General features: G+C 39.2%; 1 protein-coding gene across 1 annotated transcript; it reads right to left on the minus strand.

The window, feature by feature from the left end:
• Positions 1–1,106: 1,106 nt before the first annotated feature.
• Positions 1,107–19,313, minus strand: LOC310954359 (otoferlin-like; the record flags this gene model as incomplete). Its single annotated transcript, XM_083923783.1, has 41 exons — positions 1,107–1,287; positions 4,546–4,646; positions 4,765–4,943; positions 5,177–5,418; positions 5,612–5,710; positions 5,872–5,960; positions 6,063–6,205; positions 6,301–6,461; positions 7,155–7,325; positions 7,417–7,544; positions 8,218–8,349; positions 8,563–8,700; positions 8,912–9,030; positions 9,912–9,984; positions 10,187–10,318; positions 10,430–10,456; positions 10,595–10,668; positions 10,851–11,013; positions 11,165–11,326; positions 11,431–11,550; positions 11,651–11,812; positions 12,736–12,870; positions 12,943–13,067; positions 13,338–13,527; positions 13,659–13,811; positions 13,918–14,034; positions 14,132–14,218; positions 14,314–14,418; positions 14,552–14,672; positions 14,943–15,126; positions 15,422–15,530; positions 15,941–16,164; positions 16,487–16,673; positions 16,759–16,945; positions 17,606–17,765; positions 17,847–17,931; positions 18,042–18,104; positions 18,214–18,345; positions 18,538–18,592; positions 18,718–18,844; positions 19,268–19,313. 41 exons carry the CDS (start codon positions 19,311–19,313, stop codon positions 1,107–1,109), a joined length of 5,388 nt encoding a protein of 1,795 aa, XP_083779909.1.
• Between the last annotated feature and the right edge of the window lie 249 nt (positions 19,314–19,562).

Consider the following 19,562-nt stretch of genomic DNA (forward strand, 5'->3'; position numbering starts at 1 on the left):
AGCGCCCTTGGCTACCATGCAAGGTGCTGGCCAACCATCAAGAGTAATTTGGCGTTTTAAAGTAAAGTACTTTTGGACTGAACCAAAAACACTCTGGTTCAGGTGGACAACACGTTCTTCCTCCAACCACCGCAACTATTTTACAGATTCTCCTCAATGCAATCAGGTTGTTTTTCATAAATGTAATTTTGATTCCACCAGATTATGATGAAATAAAAGACTCAGAGGAGGCAAATGTTATATTGTAAAGGTGTAAATGAGATGTGATACTCCATTTAAGTTTGTTTTGAAACTTTACCATAGACTTCTAAAGAAAAGATGATCTTCACTTTCAAGAGCACGGCAAGGAAGGGATTGGGTGGATTTATTAAAATTGCTTAAATCATTTTACTTTGACAGTGGTGTAAGTCATTGTTTGTGTAGTAGCTATTTCTGTTTTACTTTGGAAGTTTAAAAAAGGAAGCTAGCTTTTACTTGATTCTGTAAGAATGAAATGCATATTATTGACTGAGCCACAAATGTCTATCCATCCATCTTCAACCGCTTGGCCCTATCGCAGGGGGGCTGGAGCCGGTCCTAGCTGACATCGGGCGTAAGGCGAGTACAAACATCACATTTACACCTACGGGCAATTTAGCCCAGAGAAAGTCCACGCAGACACAGGGAGAACATGCAAACTCCACACAGAAGGGCCCCAGCCCGGATTCGAACCGGCAACCCGGCTATGAGGTTACAGCGCTAACCACCACATCACCGTGCTGCCACTGTCCTTTCAGTTTCATAAAACATATGTATACAAATGACAGGACTACCAGGAAGTCAAGGTGTTTCAGACGTATATTTATGCACAAATTTGAAATATTGTACATTAACAGGACAAAACATTGTTAAGCAAGAAAACGCCAACATAAGCCAACTCATAGGTGATTAATGGACATTACATTACAATTTAATGGGAACTGCACTTCAAGAAACAAGACAGGCTGCAGTTGTCACACCAACAGTAGCGATATGTTATATGTAACAATTATTTAGTCAAATAAATAAGTAAACTTGACAAAACAATTCTAACATTTACTGAATGCACACTATTTGCTGGTTTTAACTCAGGCCCCTAACATTTTCTTCACCATGTAACCGGGCATGTTGTAGAGGAAGAGAGCCAAGATGGCCAGCAGCAGGAGAGCCGTGACGATCTTGATGGTCAGCCACCTGTACTGGTCACAGATCAGGTGTTTCGCAGCTTTGAAAGGGATGAGGAACCAGAGGAGGGCGATATCTGGACGACTGGAGGAGCACAGAAACGTACACAGAATTAAAGAATACCAAAGACAATCAACGATCTAAAATAACGTACATAAAAAGATGCTCCTTCAAAGCTCTGATATAACCTGAGAGGAGATCTGCTTACTTCCACACCAGGTTTGATTTCCCTGTTGGACTCCTGTTATTGAGCATGTATCAGTTGTGTTGGTGTCAGAACTGAAACGGTTGTTCGTACTGTACGTGGAAAAATGTATGGGTCGCTCATTCCTCTTGTCAAGACCGGTCACGTCTGCTGAAATAATCACTTCACGGTAACTGCTCTAAGAATTACAGGACAAAATCCAGTCCTAACTCCACTTAAAAATGCGTTTTAACATTAGCTTAAATGCACATGGGGTCATAGCTAAGACAAATCTAGCGCGTATCTTTCAAAGTCCCAGTCTTTTTAGTATAAATTTCCCTGTTTGTTACTCTGTCACTGCAGTTCAGCATGAAAGCACTGTTTAACAAAACAAACGTGAGTGAATTTCAGACTAAAACTACAAACATTGGAAGACACCCACTTGATTTTGCTTCTCAGACTGCTGAAGCTGCATTTTAACTTTGGCTAAACACCGAAAAGCTTTTTTGCGTGGCATGAGGACCGCAGTTTTTCCCACATCGCTTTCATTCGAGGTTAGCAAGGCATCATTTTACAGCCACTGTGTGGACCGGAGGAATAAATACAGTGACCGATAACTCTTTAAATGTACTGTATATATAGATGTAAACTTGAGTGTTGTGCTAATGAAGACTTTCTCGGATCTTTTAATCTGATTTTAACAAACTGCTTTGTGTTTTTTGCAACTCAATTTAAATTCCGTATGCTCTTGACATTAAATGCAAATGAACATTCATGTAAACCAGTGTAAATCTGTGCTAACCTAACCAGGATATTGACAAAAATGCACAAAACTTGAAAAATGATGTTTAATTTCATGTACAGCAGGCGTTACTAAGGCAATGGTTAAATCGCTCCTTGTAATAGAAATCTGTTTCCAAGCTTCCACTGCAGCTGTTTTCAGTTGTTGCTTATATTGTTCTTTCCTTCATTTCCTCTTGATCAAGTGAAATACACCATGAATTAACCAGGTTTGATCTCGGATGAAGTTCTCACTTCCCCCAGTAGCTGACTATGTCTTCAAAGCACTGCACATTGGGATTTATTGTCACGCTTGTATGATTGAACAGGTCTCTCTTGCAAATGAGACCCTGGGTCTCAATGAGATTTTACCTGTATAAATAAAGGCAAATTAAGTAAAATGATCTGGATAACCACGGCTAAAAATAGAAGTTCTTCTTTAAATCTTTTACATCATACAAACATTTTTCTATGGAAAACTAAGATATATTGAAATGTGGAGTGATGAGGCTGCATCGCTTCATTAAAACTACTTAAACCTAAACTGAGCTGGTGTTATTTTTTCAAACACGCTTCATTTGCATCTAAATATGCAATGAAATGACAGAAATGTTGCAAGAGACATCTGAATCAATTTGATCGACAGACAGCAAATATCATTAGTGACTATTGGGATTGACTTCTACCGTACTTTGGAGGTATTGCCTCGTTCCTTTACCTGCTCAGTGAGTTTGCATGGATATGAGGTTACACTCACTCAACATGATATTTTGGATGCACCAACGCTGATCCTCACATAATGATAAATTATGGATTTTCCCTTTTACACAAAACGTTGACAAGTGGTCTATCAACATTGAGTATCTTAAATAATCTATTTTTTGTCAACTGATAGCTGAGAGTCAGTATAGGAATATCCAAATCAATAAACAAATTTCTAAGATTGAGGAGAATATGCTTAGAAGCTTTTTGTGTCATTTAACACCCTGTTCTCATTATGTTGAGGCAAAAAACTACTTGGTTGGGTTTAGGAAAAGATCATTGTTTGGGTTTAAATAAGTTTGTTATGTAAACTAAGTTATATATGTGAGTAGTCAAGTAAAAAAAGTCCACTTTTAGTTTCACGCGGGACACGAACAGCGGTTTCCTGGGTGAAACTCCATCCTCCACCCTTTATCAATCTCTATAATTAATCACTATATAAGTCAGTAGAGACTAAATTACATGAAATGACACGAAAAAAATGCAAACGCAAAATAATTTAAGACATTGGCGTGTTATTTATACGCTAAATGCCAAGCTGGCTCTTTTGAAAGCATTGTCAAAGCAAGTTGCTTTGTTGTTGTTTTTTATCTTGGCTCATAAAATGACACATGGGGTCTACTTAAATCATTTCATTAGTTCCATTTAGTTTTTATGATTGAATAGAAACTGTAGACAGAAAGTAGGAAAGGAAAAGAAGCCATCTGGTTCATTCAATTGCTGGAACCTTCTTCAAAAGGTGTCTGAGCAACATCTCAGACTCCCAGCATTTTCTTGACCATGTAACCAGGCATGCTGTAGAGGAAAAGAGCCAGCATGGCCAGCAGCAGGAGAGCTGAGACAATCTTGATGGTCAGCCACTTGTACTGGTTGCAGACCAAGTTTTTAAAGGCCTTGAAGGGAGTGAGAAACCACAGAAGGCTGGTGTCAGGGCGGCTGGAAGGACAAAAACAAAGGTGTTCAGTAATACAGACTTCCAGCATTACGGAGCATTATTGTTGCACTCTTTCTAAGACGAACTAAAATGTAAAATATAGCTGATAATATTGAAATTACGATAAAGTAAAAGGCAAGACAGAGAAACAATTTACGGTTATTTTGAGAACTTAAAGATGACTCTAGGTAGAAATACATAAAAGGTATGAGGAAACAGCAACTTACCATGTAAAGAAAGAAGATCCTAGGTATAAGTCCAGAACTTGGTCGAAGTCAATACAAATGTCTTTTCCTCATTTCGGGAAATTGTTTTATTGTTTTATTATGTAATTTTATAATTTTTTAAAAGTTTGCTTATAGTTGTTTTATGCTTGGTTGAGAATTCACATTTTGTTTATGATGATTTATGCTTTTATTTATTCATGCATTTATGCTTTTATTTATTCATGCATTTAAAATAATTTTATTTATTACAGTATTTATGTTGTTTGTTCTGGCCTGTTTTTCATTAGACCAACTTTTGGGATTGAACTGTTTTTAATTGCTGAACAACATGTATGCATTTGTGTGTCTGTGTGTTTATGACAAGGGTGAAAGGTAGCCAAGCCATAGAAAATCAGATCAAAAGAGTGGTCATCAGTAATGTGACCAGTGGGGTGATAACAGAACATCCTTCATACTTGGGTTTCTCCAGTGGCTCTGGTTCGTTGCGTCCTTCGCCAGCTGGGCTTCTCTCTGCTTCCTCTCCTGTCAGGAGATGCAGCTCTGCTTCCACTTTTCCCTAAAAAGACAAAAGAGGAAAACAAAGAGGTTTTTAGGTTTTATTTTTCCAGCTCATAGACATTTATTCATTTCATTGTTAGGTTCAACATTTCGGGTTGCTTTTAACTCTGACCTACCGTGAGTTCAAACTCATCATCTTCATTTCTGGCCACAAATGGCCACCAGCCTTTGATCCTCTTCTGTTTGAAGATGGAGACGATGGGCATCTCCGTTTCATTTGTCACCATCTCAATGGTGCACTGCTTGGCAGTCTTTGCACCACGTGGAAAACGGTTCAGGTCCAGCTCAATTGCACCTATAAAGAGACATTATTTAACTCAGTAAAATGCAATAAAGCTTACTTGACACAGTGGAATAAACAATAAGTAGTTAACAGACGGATCCATGTCTCAGGATGGTCCAGTCTTCAAAAGTGGTATTTGGTCAATAAAGCTCTCAAGTTGCCCTCTGAGCAGCTTCTTTTTTAACTGTGTGGCAATAAAAGTGATTCATCAAGCCAGCGTTATCATAAATGATCATCCACTGCACCTAAGAAGTCATCTGCAGAGAAATGGTCAGCATCCCACACTTGCAGATTAAGACGAGCTGGGATCTTGTATTCAGTCTCATCCCAAGCGAACATGGACTCTTTTTTGGAGATGACGATCTTCTCTTCAGCCATGAGGTAGTCAAAGGGGTAGACGAAGCGCCAGTTGAAGTTGCCCTCTCCAGTGATGGAGTGGTAGTGGACATCTGTGTCCTGCTTGTCCTCCTGCTGCCCTTTCAACCAGCTGTTACAGGAAAAGTTGTGGGATAGATTCACAATCTCGAACATTGTTTTTAATAATTGGTTGTTTTTTCATGTCAATCTAAAACAGATCATTTTGTGCTGCAATTTATTGTGTTTTGGTCTAGTTGTGCCTTAATAAAGACGGCAAAAATATGAAAAATGAAACTTAGAAGTCATGTAGTGTTTATAATTACCCTCGCACAAATATGTCACTGGATTTCTCGCCAGTGAAGATATCATCATCCTCTAGAACAACTTCATCTGTGTTCCAGATTATCACCCTCAGTTCAAACCTGGTCACAAACATGACACAATGAAACGCTAATCAGTTACGACGATGAAAAGAGTGCCTTAAACCTTAACATTTATTTAGATGAACTCCTCGGGCTGCTGGACTTTTTATCAGCACTGTTTGTAAAAGCTGTAAACGGACAGGTTTGAATAGAGAACATACTTTTTTGGTTTCCTTGGTGAAATATCGAGGGCAGGGCCAGGTGCAGTCATATCCTTAGGGAACATATCCACCCACATCTCAATTCTTCCCTAAAAGCAATTGAACATAAGGAAATACGGTCTTAAAAAGTGCACGTTATAGTATAAATTGATTTGATTTAAATGTGTAGTAAGCTAAAGTTGAGCAATCACTTGTTCAATTCCTGGTTTATCAGGATGGAGCAGTGGTCTGGTCTCCACATGTTCTGGGACAAGTTTGCAGCCAACCCGTGGGATTTCCTCCCAGTGCTTCAACACGGTCAGAGCCAGATGTTCCTCGGTCTGCTTCTTCAGACCTGACACACATCATCAAATTCCTTTTTTTTAAGTAAAAATATGATTACGGTAGGAAATTAGTCAAATTAAGTGGGACAAACAAAAGGGAATGTACCATTTTCATCCTCTATCTCAGTCTGTGCCATGAAGACACGATTCTCCACCTTCACTCTTCCTCCAGGGCCGTAGTGAGGCCCATCCAGTTTGCCTTCCTTACACAGCTTAGCCAGGATCTGTGTGGGTTTCATCGGGTCCCGCCACACATTGTAACCATGGCTACGGAAAAGAGCAAAAAACAGTCACAGTTACATAATAAACAATGCATTATACTGTATAAACTCATGATATCCCTACAATGTGTAGATCAGATTCTGAAAAACATCTAACATTTCCTGACTTTTAATGAGCGCCTGAATATCTTGGACATGTTATTACAGGAAAACTGACAGATGATGAAGATATTTATAGGAAATGCCACATGGTGGATGCGCAAGCAACCTCCTGTTATGCACTACAGATGGACTGAAGATGTCTCTGTTCAAAGACTACTGTACCACTCTACTGTATACTGCACACTTGTGGTCAAACTACGGGAGAGCAAGCTAACGGAGACTTCAAATAGCATTGTGCAATGAGAATATTAAGTGCCTGCTTTTAAACCATGTTTTCATATTGTGCTTTTGTGTGATTCATTCTAAGTGATGTCTTTTATCTGGACCCTGAGTCTATAGTAACATTTTGATTGATTGATTGAATATGTAATAAAAGCAGCTTCAATAAAAGAGGTTAGGACATTAAATTAAAAAATCCGACATATACAACTATGAAAATGTAAGTATTTTAAAGTCAATTTCATGCTCAATTCTGACTTATGAAACCTGAATCTTCATCATACTTCACTGATCCTGTAACCACTATTTTTACACAATCTACCACTCTGCGACAGGGAGTTTGGTATTTGACACTTACATGGCGTAGTTACATGTAATACCACATGTTGCTCTGTGTTTGCTGTAGAAACGGTTCTCAAGGTCAACTTTGGTTTCTCCAATCAGATCATCGGTTCCCACCAGGTCCCAGTCATAAATTGACACAGTGAGTGTGGAGTCCATTGGGAATGTGACCTCCACGTCGAATGATCTGAAAAGAAATGCAGCATTTGTCAAGTTATTATTATCAATATTCTCCAAATTTTTAAGGATCGCATCAGAAATGAAGCATTTCCACTTACTTGCCAAACAAAGGGTTCAGCTGTTTTGAGATGTAGTTCTCTTTGTCTTTGATCTCTGTCTTTCCCAGTTTTATTGCAATGTATGGATCAGCTTTCCCGTTAATGTCAGCTGGATGCAGATCAGTTGCCTACCAAAAGAAATTGGATAATTTATGAGTGAAATGGATAATCTGAGCGTCTCCAATAGCATCCTCATTAAAAGGCAGTAAATCTACTACAATCAAAGTTTTCTATCCGCACTATAATTTCACATTACACTGATATTACACATTGTAAGAGACACTCACTTTTAAAGGTGCTACTCAGCCCACACCACAGTTTCACACCGTCTCAGCACATGGACACCTGCACTAATGTTTTGAGGATTTAAAAACAACAAAACCTGACCTGGAGTAACAAGATTGAGCTCGCCTCTCACAAAACTGGGACCTGGCGCCTTGTCGCAGGAACATCTAAACTAAATAGCCTGCTATCTGGTAAGCTAACCTACCCCAGCCTACCCTCCCTGGTGTGTGAAAGCAGCCCTTACCCTCTTCAGCTCACGCCAAGTTAGGACTAGTGATAACAGCCTTAGCTTTAAACCCCTTGACCAAACTAAACTATACCAATGCAAATACGCAACTGTATATTCCTTGTAAATATAATGTAGTTTTCTGTTTTATTGCCTATTTTATTGTTCACATTCTGTCATTCTGTACAGCAGGGTGGGACCTACAACAACACATTTCTTTGTGTGGTCCTGTTTTATATATTGACAATGATAAATCCTTGAATCCTTAAAGCGCCAAAGGTGTAGCCTACCCTGATAACGTAGATGCGGACGAGGACATTAATGGGGTCGTTGTGAGGAATGTTCTGAAACATTCCCATGTTGGAGTCGAAGCTCATGTCTCTGGGCATGTCATCCGACACTTTGTACATGCACAGTGAGCCCTAAAGGGACACAGTCAAACAAATGAATTGTTATACTGCAAAAAAAACAAAATAACTTGCAATGTATTCTGTATGACTGTCTACTAAAGTCTTATATTAGCTAAACAAAAGATAAATCTATGACTGTTTTCAATAAATGTCAAAGGTTTATACAAACTATTGATGTAATTGAAGGATACAATTTGTGTTGTACTCCTAACATTTTGTTCCTACTTTGAATTTTCCAACAATTCTGTCCTCATCCGTCACGTTTTGGTCGTCATCATCACCACCTTTTCCCCTGAACAGGTTAAAGCTATGGAGCCAGTCTTCAAAGCTGTCAAAGTCACTCTCCAGTTCCTTAGGGTACACCTTGGTCGAGAACACGAAACATAAATTTGGGTTTGAATGATCTCTTTTTCTGAGAATGTGACACTTTTTCCAGGTTATCCCATCTTCTCAAGTAAGACCATATTTTTATTTATATATATATATATATACATATATATATATATATATATATATACTAAACAGGCTGAATGCAGACTGCTCTTAGCTGTGGTGTAGGTGCTGAGTGCGGTACCTTCAGTTCATCCAGCTTTGGCTTTTTCTTCTCGAATGGATCGAATCCCAGCTTCTTCTTTTCCTTCTTTCCTTTTCCTCTCTTGGTGCCTTTCACAGGAGAGTCATCAGGTTTGATATCTGAGTACAGGTTTGCGGTGAGGACAGAGCGAAGAGGGAGAGTGGGGGTGGGGGTTGGAGAAGCAGAGCACTCGAGACATGAATTCGACATGAAAGTTGCCAAAAACAGTTGTAAACGACAAGCATACCATTGAATTGTATACTACAGAAGTATACAATTCAATGGGGATACTTGGTGGTGTGACAGGATCCTCCAAGCAGGTAGCTGTGTAATCTCTGTATAGCTCATTGAAGCTCTCACTTATTATCATCCAAAGTCAAGTCATGTCAGTAATATGTACCATATAATGCAGTGTATTTATAATATTTTGTCATAAATATATAAATATAAATAGTTGGTTCTGTGCAGCCTGGTAAATGATCATCATGTCATCAAATTGGACTGTCTGTGTGTTTGATTGACTGTAATTTTTCATTGACAACTTTCATGGTAAGCATACGGCTAATATGCATATGGGAGAGAAAAAGCGGTTGTCCCACGTAAGGAAATTTGGATTCATGTCAGCATCTACATGGAGGCATTCTTGGGCTACGAGGTTCACTACTGCACTGTAGAAGAAAACAATCAGAGTTAGTCAGCTCATAATAGATGAACATGCACGAACACAATATGCACGGTCAAAGTGCAAGACGGGTGGTGATTTCTGCCAGAGAGTTCAGATAATCTAAGGATTAGCATCTGACTGTTTTATATTTAGTTTTCCTCTGTTTTATGACCTTACCAAAAACACCACAGCTACTCCACCACATTAAGACAAGGAGTACTTGTAGCTACTACTTGGTTTAGGGCTGACGAAGAGGTACACAAAATCATGCTGGATAATATAAAACTTTGAAATGGATTACATAAACAAACACACTGGTCTTGTTTGCGGTTTTACCTCCACCATCTGCAATGTCCATGTCATCTTTGTCCTCTGAATCTGAGAGAGCAGCTTCTTGAGCCTTGAGAACCTGCAGGAGCAGATGGTCATTGCTCAACTGAATTTATCAAGACCAAAACTTTCTTCAAGATACTTAGGTTGACCAATTAAAAAAAAACAATATAAGAGCATTTAGCTGCCGTCATACTTTATGGCCTAAATGTATCCAACTCTGCAGTCAAGTAAAGCTAAAGAAGAACTCAAGAGGGCTGTGCTGTTTTCCTGTTACTCACCTCTGTTAAAGTTTCAATGGAGGCAAAATATTTGGACCACCAGTCCAACATGCTTTCGTCAAGTTCCTCCTCCTCAATCTCATCACCCTTCTTCCTCTTCTTCTTTTTACCCTTTCCATCCTTGTCGTCATCCTTTTGATACAATACGCAATAAATATATTGTCAGTCAAAGCTTTAGGGTTTCTTTGCAACAATATAACATCTTTCAATTTTTAAGAATAAAGTGTAAAGCACTTTGCTTACCTCCACTTTGACCACAGCATCAGAGCCCTATGTAGAAAACCAGATCAAATAATGTGACGTTTGTTAGTTTTTTCTAGCGTGCAAATGCTGTCTGTTGATTATTCATTATTTTTCAGACTGGGACTAATTCTTTTAATAAAGGTTAGACAAAATGTACAAACTTACAGAGTCCAGTTTGACCACGGTGTCCATCTTTTTAAAACCAGGCTGAGATTCCATGTTGACAACAATGATTTCCTCTGAAAGATAAACAAAGACTGTGAATGTGTATATCTATATAACTGGAAACTCTCATTGGTTTTGAGCTGGCAAACACATACTGTAGTTTATCTTTTCAGTTGTGATTACTGTATGTTGTTCAAGTAACTGATGTAAAGAAAATGCACTATGATGTAATGTGCCTCCAGGTTTTAGTTTATACCTGTAGTGGACCAGTTGTTGGCCTGCTTGTCTGTTGCCCTGTAGATGAACTTCCGCAAGCTGGTGACGGCATTGGAGCCAACCAGAGTGTAGCGGCCAAAAGCCCTGCAGTCCACAACTCGGATGTTCAGTGGCGGGTGAAGCAACTCATTCTCAGGCAAATCCTGACACACAAAATCAAGAATTATTTTAATTGATAATAATAATTTTACATTGAATTATTTTTTTAGAATAGTTTGTTTCTACTGTGCATGGAATGTAAATTTGACTTAAATTTAATAAAAAGGGGGTTAATGTCATTTAAATGATGATTACCACTTCAAACCACTTGACAAGGGTGCTGAAGTTGGGGTTTTTCTTGTAGTTGGGGATGAGGGCGGATTGTACACCCTTTCCGGCACATTCAATGTCCACACGAGGCCGATCCACCTGGGCCAGATTCACCCTCTTCAAGTCCCTCAAGCCCCAGAACAAAACCTGAGGGACAGGGAGGTTCGCTGATTTCGTTGTTGTTTTCCTTTCCTTTTCTGTTAATAAATAAATAACACTGGTAAAGTTGAAGCAAACACAAAGTCTCTCACCTCAATCCTATATTTGCTGAGCACTGGTCTTATCCCCAGCGGTACTGGCAGGATCGGGCCACGGTCCATGTCTGTGGGACCGTCTATGGGAGGCAGGTCAGCTTTCCCATTGGGGCCAATCTAACAGACAACACAAGGAAAGCATTATAAATCATTTATTTTAAATGTACTTTAAACACTACCCTCACAGCAAGATGGTGTCTGTATCTGAGAGTCTGACCTGCAGCAGTTCAAAGGCTGCCAGCATTTCTCCGGCGGTGCAGTTCCCACGGTAGATCTGATAGTACTCCAGTTGAGGAGGGAAGCGTGGGGGACCATAGTGCTCGTCGGCCATCTTGACCACAGGTTTGGCAAATGTTCTGCCCATGAAGTCAGCTTTACCCTGGAAGCACATAGTAAATTTGTATTTCAGACTTAAAACATGAATTCTAGGTTGAATATTTGATAGAATGGTCTTTTTAGCCTACCATATCCAATCCATCAGTGTTCATAACACACATGTATATATTTTAGAAAAGGTCGATTATGGTGTAATCATTCATTATTGGATTCGTTCTATCAGTAGGAAGAAACATGGCTTGAGATGCACATGTTTCTAGGCAGACTCGATAAAAAAACCATTGAAGGTAAAAGTGAACAAAAGCAACATACCTAAAATAACCAGTGAACTGCAAAACAGATGAATTTATGTAATTTATAAGATCATTGAAATATGACTTAATGTTTAAATAATAACAATAATAATATTGAATCTCTCTTGCAGTTAGTGGTTATGAAGAGTCCAAATTATCTGTTGGCCACATACAAAAAGCACAAAATGTTACTTAAAGGAATGCAACAGGTATAAGTTCATATATCTATCCATCCTTAGGGACATATCTTATTCCTCTTGCATGCCTTTCAATACAATCTACTCTGCACACATTACAGTGCTTCTACAGTACATCAAGCCATCAGAATCCACACTCTACTTATCCAAAGGGTCATCCAAAACAATCGTGTTATTGTCAGGAGCAAATATAGAATTGTCAGTCAGCAAAAGCATTCTTTCAAATATTATTCATATCAGGTTCTTAACGATAAACACATGTATTGAGGGCATATCACATACTGGTTTTAAACTCATGAAGTGACATGTTTAGTCTTACATTTCAAGTGAAAGACAGGCAGACTCCGACTTAAATTATCAGAATGATAAGGACGGAGGAGAACGGTTGCTATCTGGTAATTGAAGCTGGGCAATGGTAGACTGTTTGCTCACAAATTGAAAACAGAGAGGCGTCTCTATTTCAGAGAAACCCTTACCACTGTGTCTTGATCATAAAGTTCAATGACAATAATAGGAGGGTCGTCTCTCAGTTCGGTAGCCTCTCCAAACAGCTCCACATTCTCAAAGACCAGCAGCTGGTCCCATGTCGGGCACAGAGTCTCAGCCAGCACCTGGAAGAAGAACATTTGATAAAGATGCAGGATGTGCTTTTTGATAAATCATATCCCTTTGAGTGTACTCACCTCAGTGACCTGGCTTTGTGTTGAGAAGAAAACTCTTGCAAAGGGATCGGACAGACCTGTGCTGTCAGCAGCAAACAGGCTGCGAGCTTGGTACATGTGGACCCGCAGCTGGAAGATCTGTTTCACTGTAGACAAATAAAGACCAAATGAAATCAATTATTTTAGTCAATTTTCAGATCATGATTATTTAAAATTACTCATCTTGATTATCTTGTCTTTATAATCGTTGGAAGACAAAACTTGTAATTGAAAATAAATTTGATGAATCGGGCCGACCCTACACTAAATGTGTGAGGGTATTTTTTTAAATATTGGATAGCTCATTTTATTATTACAGCCTTTGTTTCAGTGTAAATTTAATATAAAAGAAATATTAAATTGGTTGATGGTCTTACTCATGTAGGTGAGGCTGATGGGAGGTGTGCACGGCATGCCGGGTCCTCTGGACAACTTATTTTCCTCAAATCCATTGGGCAGGCCGTTCAGGTAGTCTTTGCGCTGTTTAGTCAGACCCAGCCACAGATAAATCTCTATCTTGGACTGGACTGTCCAGCCAGCAGGTCCAAAACCTTTCTTACCAGGGATCTTTAGTATATGAGAGAAATAACAATCAGAAACAGAAGGTGATCGGGAACTTGATGCAAGATAAAAAAAAACAGATGACGGATTCGATTGACTGCCTTTTGATTAATTTACTATATTTAGTGAAAACTCACCCTCAGAAAGATTGTCTTGACTTTTCCACAGTCCTTTCCCATCTCCTCCTGTGTACTGGAATAAAGGATGTCTTTGGAGGGAACACGTGCATAAGCAATGCGCTTGCCATTACTTATCATCCATATGAAAACATCAGGAACGCTGTGTTGAGGCTGCAGTAAGAATGCTCACATTAAACATGAAACGACCCCAATGAAACGAACATGCACGACAAAGAAAATCATTTGTAAATGGTAGTTATTATGTTGCGGCTCTCACTTCATCAGCCAGGAAGCGCAGCCTTGTGAGGAAGTTCTGAGCCAGCTTGATTTTATCTCTCACTGTGCTTTTCTTCACCTGTGACCTCATGGATTTAGCTTGCTGACCGATGCTCTCCTAAACCAAGAAAGCGCTCAAGCATTTAGCAAGACAGTGCAAATATTAACAAATAACGTGTAGAATGAAACACATAGCTCATTTGTAGTTGACATACCACTTCTGACATGCACAGCTTCAGTCTCTCCCTGTCAAGTTTGGTTCTGCCAGACTGATTCGGGTCCTTGTTTGCCAGCGAGAGAAACTGACTGAAAGAAGTGGAGCTCAGTCAGAGGCAAAGTATATACTCATCTATTAGACTTAAAATTAAAAACTACTAGTTTTAAGTTTACACACTACAGACCTGCAGCCCTGGCTGAGTTCCTCAAGGACGCCTCTCAGTCTGCGCTCAGGATAGGTCTTCTCTGTCTTGATGATCTCTTGCACATCATTCAGTCCGTCCTCCTGTAGGAGCAATAGAAAATGTTGAGATTCATTCAGCAAAAGTCAGTATTCAACTTCCACTACCCAAATGAATACTATGTTCTATTTTCTTAACACTATGCTCATCTGCTTATTGGTAAAGTGCATGACTTGCCAATTTATCTGCAATGTTGTCGATAATGTTGGCATTGTACAGCCTCCTTCTCTGGTCCTGCCACCAACTCTTGATGTAGATGCACGGTTTCCTCTCAAAATACGGCAGGTGGAAGTAGTTTCTGAGGATACGAATACATTTCATCAGATGGAAAAATACATTCCCCGGCTGGTTAAAATGTGATGTTGATCGAGGAGGCTCTAGGTTTACATTTCAAAAGGCATAAATAATACTGGTCTGTACTGTAAAACAAGTATAACTATTCAATCTAAAAATCACAATAAAAGAAACAGCTAGGTATCAGTGTTTTTGTTTAAGTTAGCTACGTTCATGAATCCCTTCCTAAACAGTGGATTAATTGTTATTTCCATGTTCTCGTTTTCGCTCTGACCGGTCTGTGATGACAGGTTTCATGGGAGGAGTAGTCGCCACTGAGGTCAGGTCCCCGTCATCATCCATCTCCTCATCACTGGAGTTGTGGATCAGTTCAGTTTCCTCTTCGTCACCATCTCCTCCCCCTTTCTTCCCCTTCGTTTTAGGCCTGGCAAGCCCATCAATCTCGTTTCCATAGTAACCTGGCACACAGCATCTAGGTTAGTAGTCACATCATTAAATGTGCAGCACCTTCAACTCCTGATGATAACTTGGTCTCCAAAACTCCTTGCTATCATATGAACTACAGCAACAACACCATAATGTTAACAATGTGTGGTAATTCCTTAAACTGCTTGATGCAACTTTCATATGCAGCACTAGAAGTTACTTTTACTAAAAATTTGAAGATTTCTCAAGAAATGTTCTTAAAAAATCAAACTGAAAATGAGTTTAAGTATCCAAAGATTTGAGACTCAAGAAGTAAATGGAAAATACCTATGGTGACCTCAAAGTTCATGGGCTTGTCACCAATCTTTCTGTCAATCATTGTGGCCTCCAGGAAAGACCCAAAAAGGAAAAATTCCTCAACCTTCCCGGTAGCGGTCTGTGAAATAGACAAACAAGTGCGACAATGTGAGTAAACTCTGTCTCACTTCTTCACTTTTTCTTTATTATTATTGCTTTAGACACTTGATTTCATCAAATTTTGAAAGCTGTCACACTTTGATGACATATAAAGAAACGTAGTGGTCCTGACAACCCTGTAACACAAGCTGTGGGACAGTGAGAACTAAATCCCTAAGGACCTGGGTTTACGATCTCACCTGTCCTCAATTGAATTTGCTGTGTGACTTACATTGTCCACCAACAAAAAGAAGCCAAATTAATGCAAACATCATGTTAATAATGCACCAGGTGGGCTAAATGAAGACAATTAATAATTCACAACAACTGCAGCACAATGAGTAACAATTGGCTTCCTCTGCATGGCTGCCCAACCGAGCAGGGACCCACCTCTGAGATGTTGGGTACTCCCTCCAACTGCACCTCTGTGGAGTTTGTAATGTCAGGCGAGGAGGTGTCCAGGATCTCCACACCCAGGCTGATGAGCAGACGGGCCCTGAAGGACACTCCCTCTCCGAGCCCTTCGTTTAACTCCTGGTACTCGTCCATCAGGGTGTAGGTACGTGTGGAGCCGTACATGTTAACCCAGGCAGGTCCCAGTGTGGGAAGGAAGCCTGAGATGTAAAAAAGAAATGGAATTTGTATCTGATAATTAGCAAATTATGGATGGAATGGTAGTACCTGATAACTGCTTTGAACAGCACTGAGTAGATCTGATTGCAAGGTCAAAAAAAACTGCATGCTTGATGTTAAGTGTGCTAAGTGTGTAAAAGTTGCTCAAACTGTTCCCTTATTTAAATCAATTCTTCTGCAGTTCATTGAATAACAATGAACCTTCATGATGTTTTGTAAATGGCACCACCCACTACTTTCTGTCCAGATCAAAACAACATTTCAGACTTTCTTTTAAGGAAACATTTCTAAACAGTACATCACCTTTGTCCCCATCATTGGAAATCTTCCGCAGGTCCAGGAAGTGTGTCCCCATAGCAACATCATTCACTTTATCTGAGTCACGGATCTGGATCTTCATGCGCTTGCACAATGGTGGGAACATCTCGGTGAAAACAATTTGCTCATTCCAGATCGGTTCATAGCAGCTCTTTTGAACTGATGTTTTCCCCTGAAATCATACATTACAATCACAAGAAGAATCCGACAAATGGACAGAGGGCAATGAATGTTTGGGTTTCCTGACTATTACTCACTCTCTGCCCAGCAAACAGTACTTGGACATAAGGATCCACCAGGTCCTTATTTTCTCCTATGAAGGCCTTTTTGACGTTGGCCATGATGCTGGTGTTCATTCTGGGGAGTCCCTCGGCTCTGTAGATCTTCAGGTAATAACGGGCCCACTGTCGCTCTGCAGGCACCCCCTCTGGTATCAAGAGATTGCTGAAACAGAAATGGAACACAATAAAGTAAGCAAACAAAAAAGATGCGAACATCTGAGCTTGTCGTCTTAAGGCAAGACTGTACAGGCAAAAACATTGTTTTCTCATGCACTGGTTTATTTTCATTACTACTGATCTACCTTCAGGCTAGTGTAAAAGAGAATAACCGAAATATACATTTAGGTGTTTATTTTACAACTCTTTGTCTATTTCCATTTGTAGATTCCCCTATTAACTTATTCCTATCTATTTTTTGAAGGTTTTTACTGAGGGGTTTGTTCATACATCATTCATAGCATAATTTATATTTTATGCCTAAAACCATAGGAAGAAAATGACTTTTTTATGTCTGTTGACAGTATTTTCTGATTTATGGAGTGATAAAAAGAGATTAAAAAAAATCCGCTCTAACATATCAAGAAAATTAAACAAGAATTTTGTTGCAGTTTTCTGTTCTGGATATGTAAGCAGATTATTACATATTATTTAGTAATGCCTCATTTGCATATTCAAACATAACATTTCACTTGTAATACAAAAATAGATGTTTGAATGTAAGTAATAACCAGGGGAAGTTTCATGGGGATATCTAATAGTTACAGTTTCACCCTATTCTTATATCTTTAAAATCAGAAATCATGTTCAATAAATATGTAGTTACCTCTCTATGTCATCTTCATCTGACTCATTGGCCTTGTGCGGAGTTTTTATGGTGTCTCCTTTGGCCACAACTGCAATATCACACTTAATGTAGCCTTTACAACCTGCTGAGATGTCATCTGGGTCGGACAACAAAGCCCACTTGTGGTAAAACTGATGTTCTGCAGGACAAAAGAAGAGAAATTAATTAAAATATCAGTAAAATAGTTTCATAACAAAGCCGATTTTCAGTGATTTTTTACCGGGCTGGGAGTAGATTGTGCCAACATCCAGTTTAAAAGTCCCAACCAGTGTTCCACTCCGCAGAAGATTTTTGGAGTGGATTACCTAAGAGTTGGTTCAGGGAAGTTAACACTGCAATGTTAAATACACTTGTCTTGTAGCAAACAAGGAAGGATATGAATCTGTTTTACAATGTTATGAATCAAACAACTTACAGACAACTTCAAGATTTTGTCGAACATAACATCTGGAGGGACGTGGAAGTCGAACACAAAATACTGGAAAGAGAAAAGAGTTGTTGGCGATTTTGTTAGTGTCAACCCTGTTTTTAACAAGCTTGACTGAAAGAAATATGAATATAAATATAAGTTGTAATGGCTCACTCACTTCATTGTAGTATGGGCAGTTGGTTGATTCCTTCATTGAGGTGTACTTTTTATCTTCTCCAATCTCCACACAGACCATTGGATCCATGTTCAGTCCAATCAGCTGTCTGGCTTCAATCACTGTCACACTGATCTGAAATTAAAGGATCAAGTCATTGACAGCTGAGTTAATGATTTTTTAAGCGACCGATTATTTGCCAATTGTGTCAGACAAAAAACATGCCTGTGCAAGAATAATAACATTCAAATAACTGGTCAGCAATGCATCAGGACACCTAAGAGAAATTACACCGGGCCAATAAAATGATAATAAGATCTATTTTACTTGGTAATCGACTGGTCTTCCAGAACTGGGCTCCATCTTTATGTCTGGCTTTGATCTGTAAGACAACAAGGTGTCAGACATTAGTGAGAATCTGACAGAGTCACATGATTAAATATAGTAATACATGTTTTTTTTTGTTTTTTTTAAACGTATCCAAATGCACCACAGAACCATGCTCGCCTCTTATTTGATACATTGGTGGTGACGGCAGTGACTGAGGCCAATGAGATGGTGTCGGGATCTGGGCCTCCTCCCATGAACATGCCCTGACGGTCCAGGTTCTCCGTTTCCAGAATAGCTGGCTCATCTGGAGATCGTATGAAAGACACACAATGAGGACAACTTGTTGTTGCACCACGGAACAACCTGCTCAAACACTTTTCACCCTAGGGGCTTTATATGAAAGTCAGTGACAAGTGATAAGGGTCGTGCATGACAATTAAAAGCAGAAAGAAGGTGTTATAATGTAGTTGATGAAAGCATTTTTGTCTACTGCAGCATTAATTAATAAAGGCCTCAAAAGCTACAAATCCATTTACAGCTCAACAAGATCAAAATATGTCAAGTGAAGTAAGTTCTGCATTTGTATTTTTCAGGATAAGAATAAATGTAAACTGAACTTTGGTTTGACAGAATGTTCTCTTGTGGCCTGATAGGGTTAGTAAGCAGAGAGGAGTTTGTAATGTCTTCTTTGACCTAATCTTCAGTCATCCATCTTAGCTACTCGTACCTCCATTTCTGTCCTCCTTGTGTCCACGGTGCTTACTGCGCTTCATGGTTCAAAACAAACACTTTGTGTGCTCTGTGAAAGCAATTTAAAGAGATTCACTATGTCATAGACAATACGTTTGCATATTTATGAAGAAAACATCATGTGTACATTTTCTTGATGCAATTACTTAAACATCTGTATGCTCGACTACTTTCACTTAATTAAAACCAAAGACGTTAACATTTTTTATTAATGTTCTGCAAACTCTGTCTGAAAAGCTGCAACAGACTAAACTGTGACACAACATCTTGTA

Source organism: Echiichthys vipera (genome assembly GCF_963691815.1).
Source record: "Echiichthys vipera genome assembly, chromosome: 12".
In the NCBI taxonomy this organism is placed as follows: domain Eukaryota; kingdom Metazoa; phylum Chordata; class Actinopteri; order Perciformes; family Trachinidae; genus Echiichthys; species Echiichthys vipera.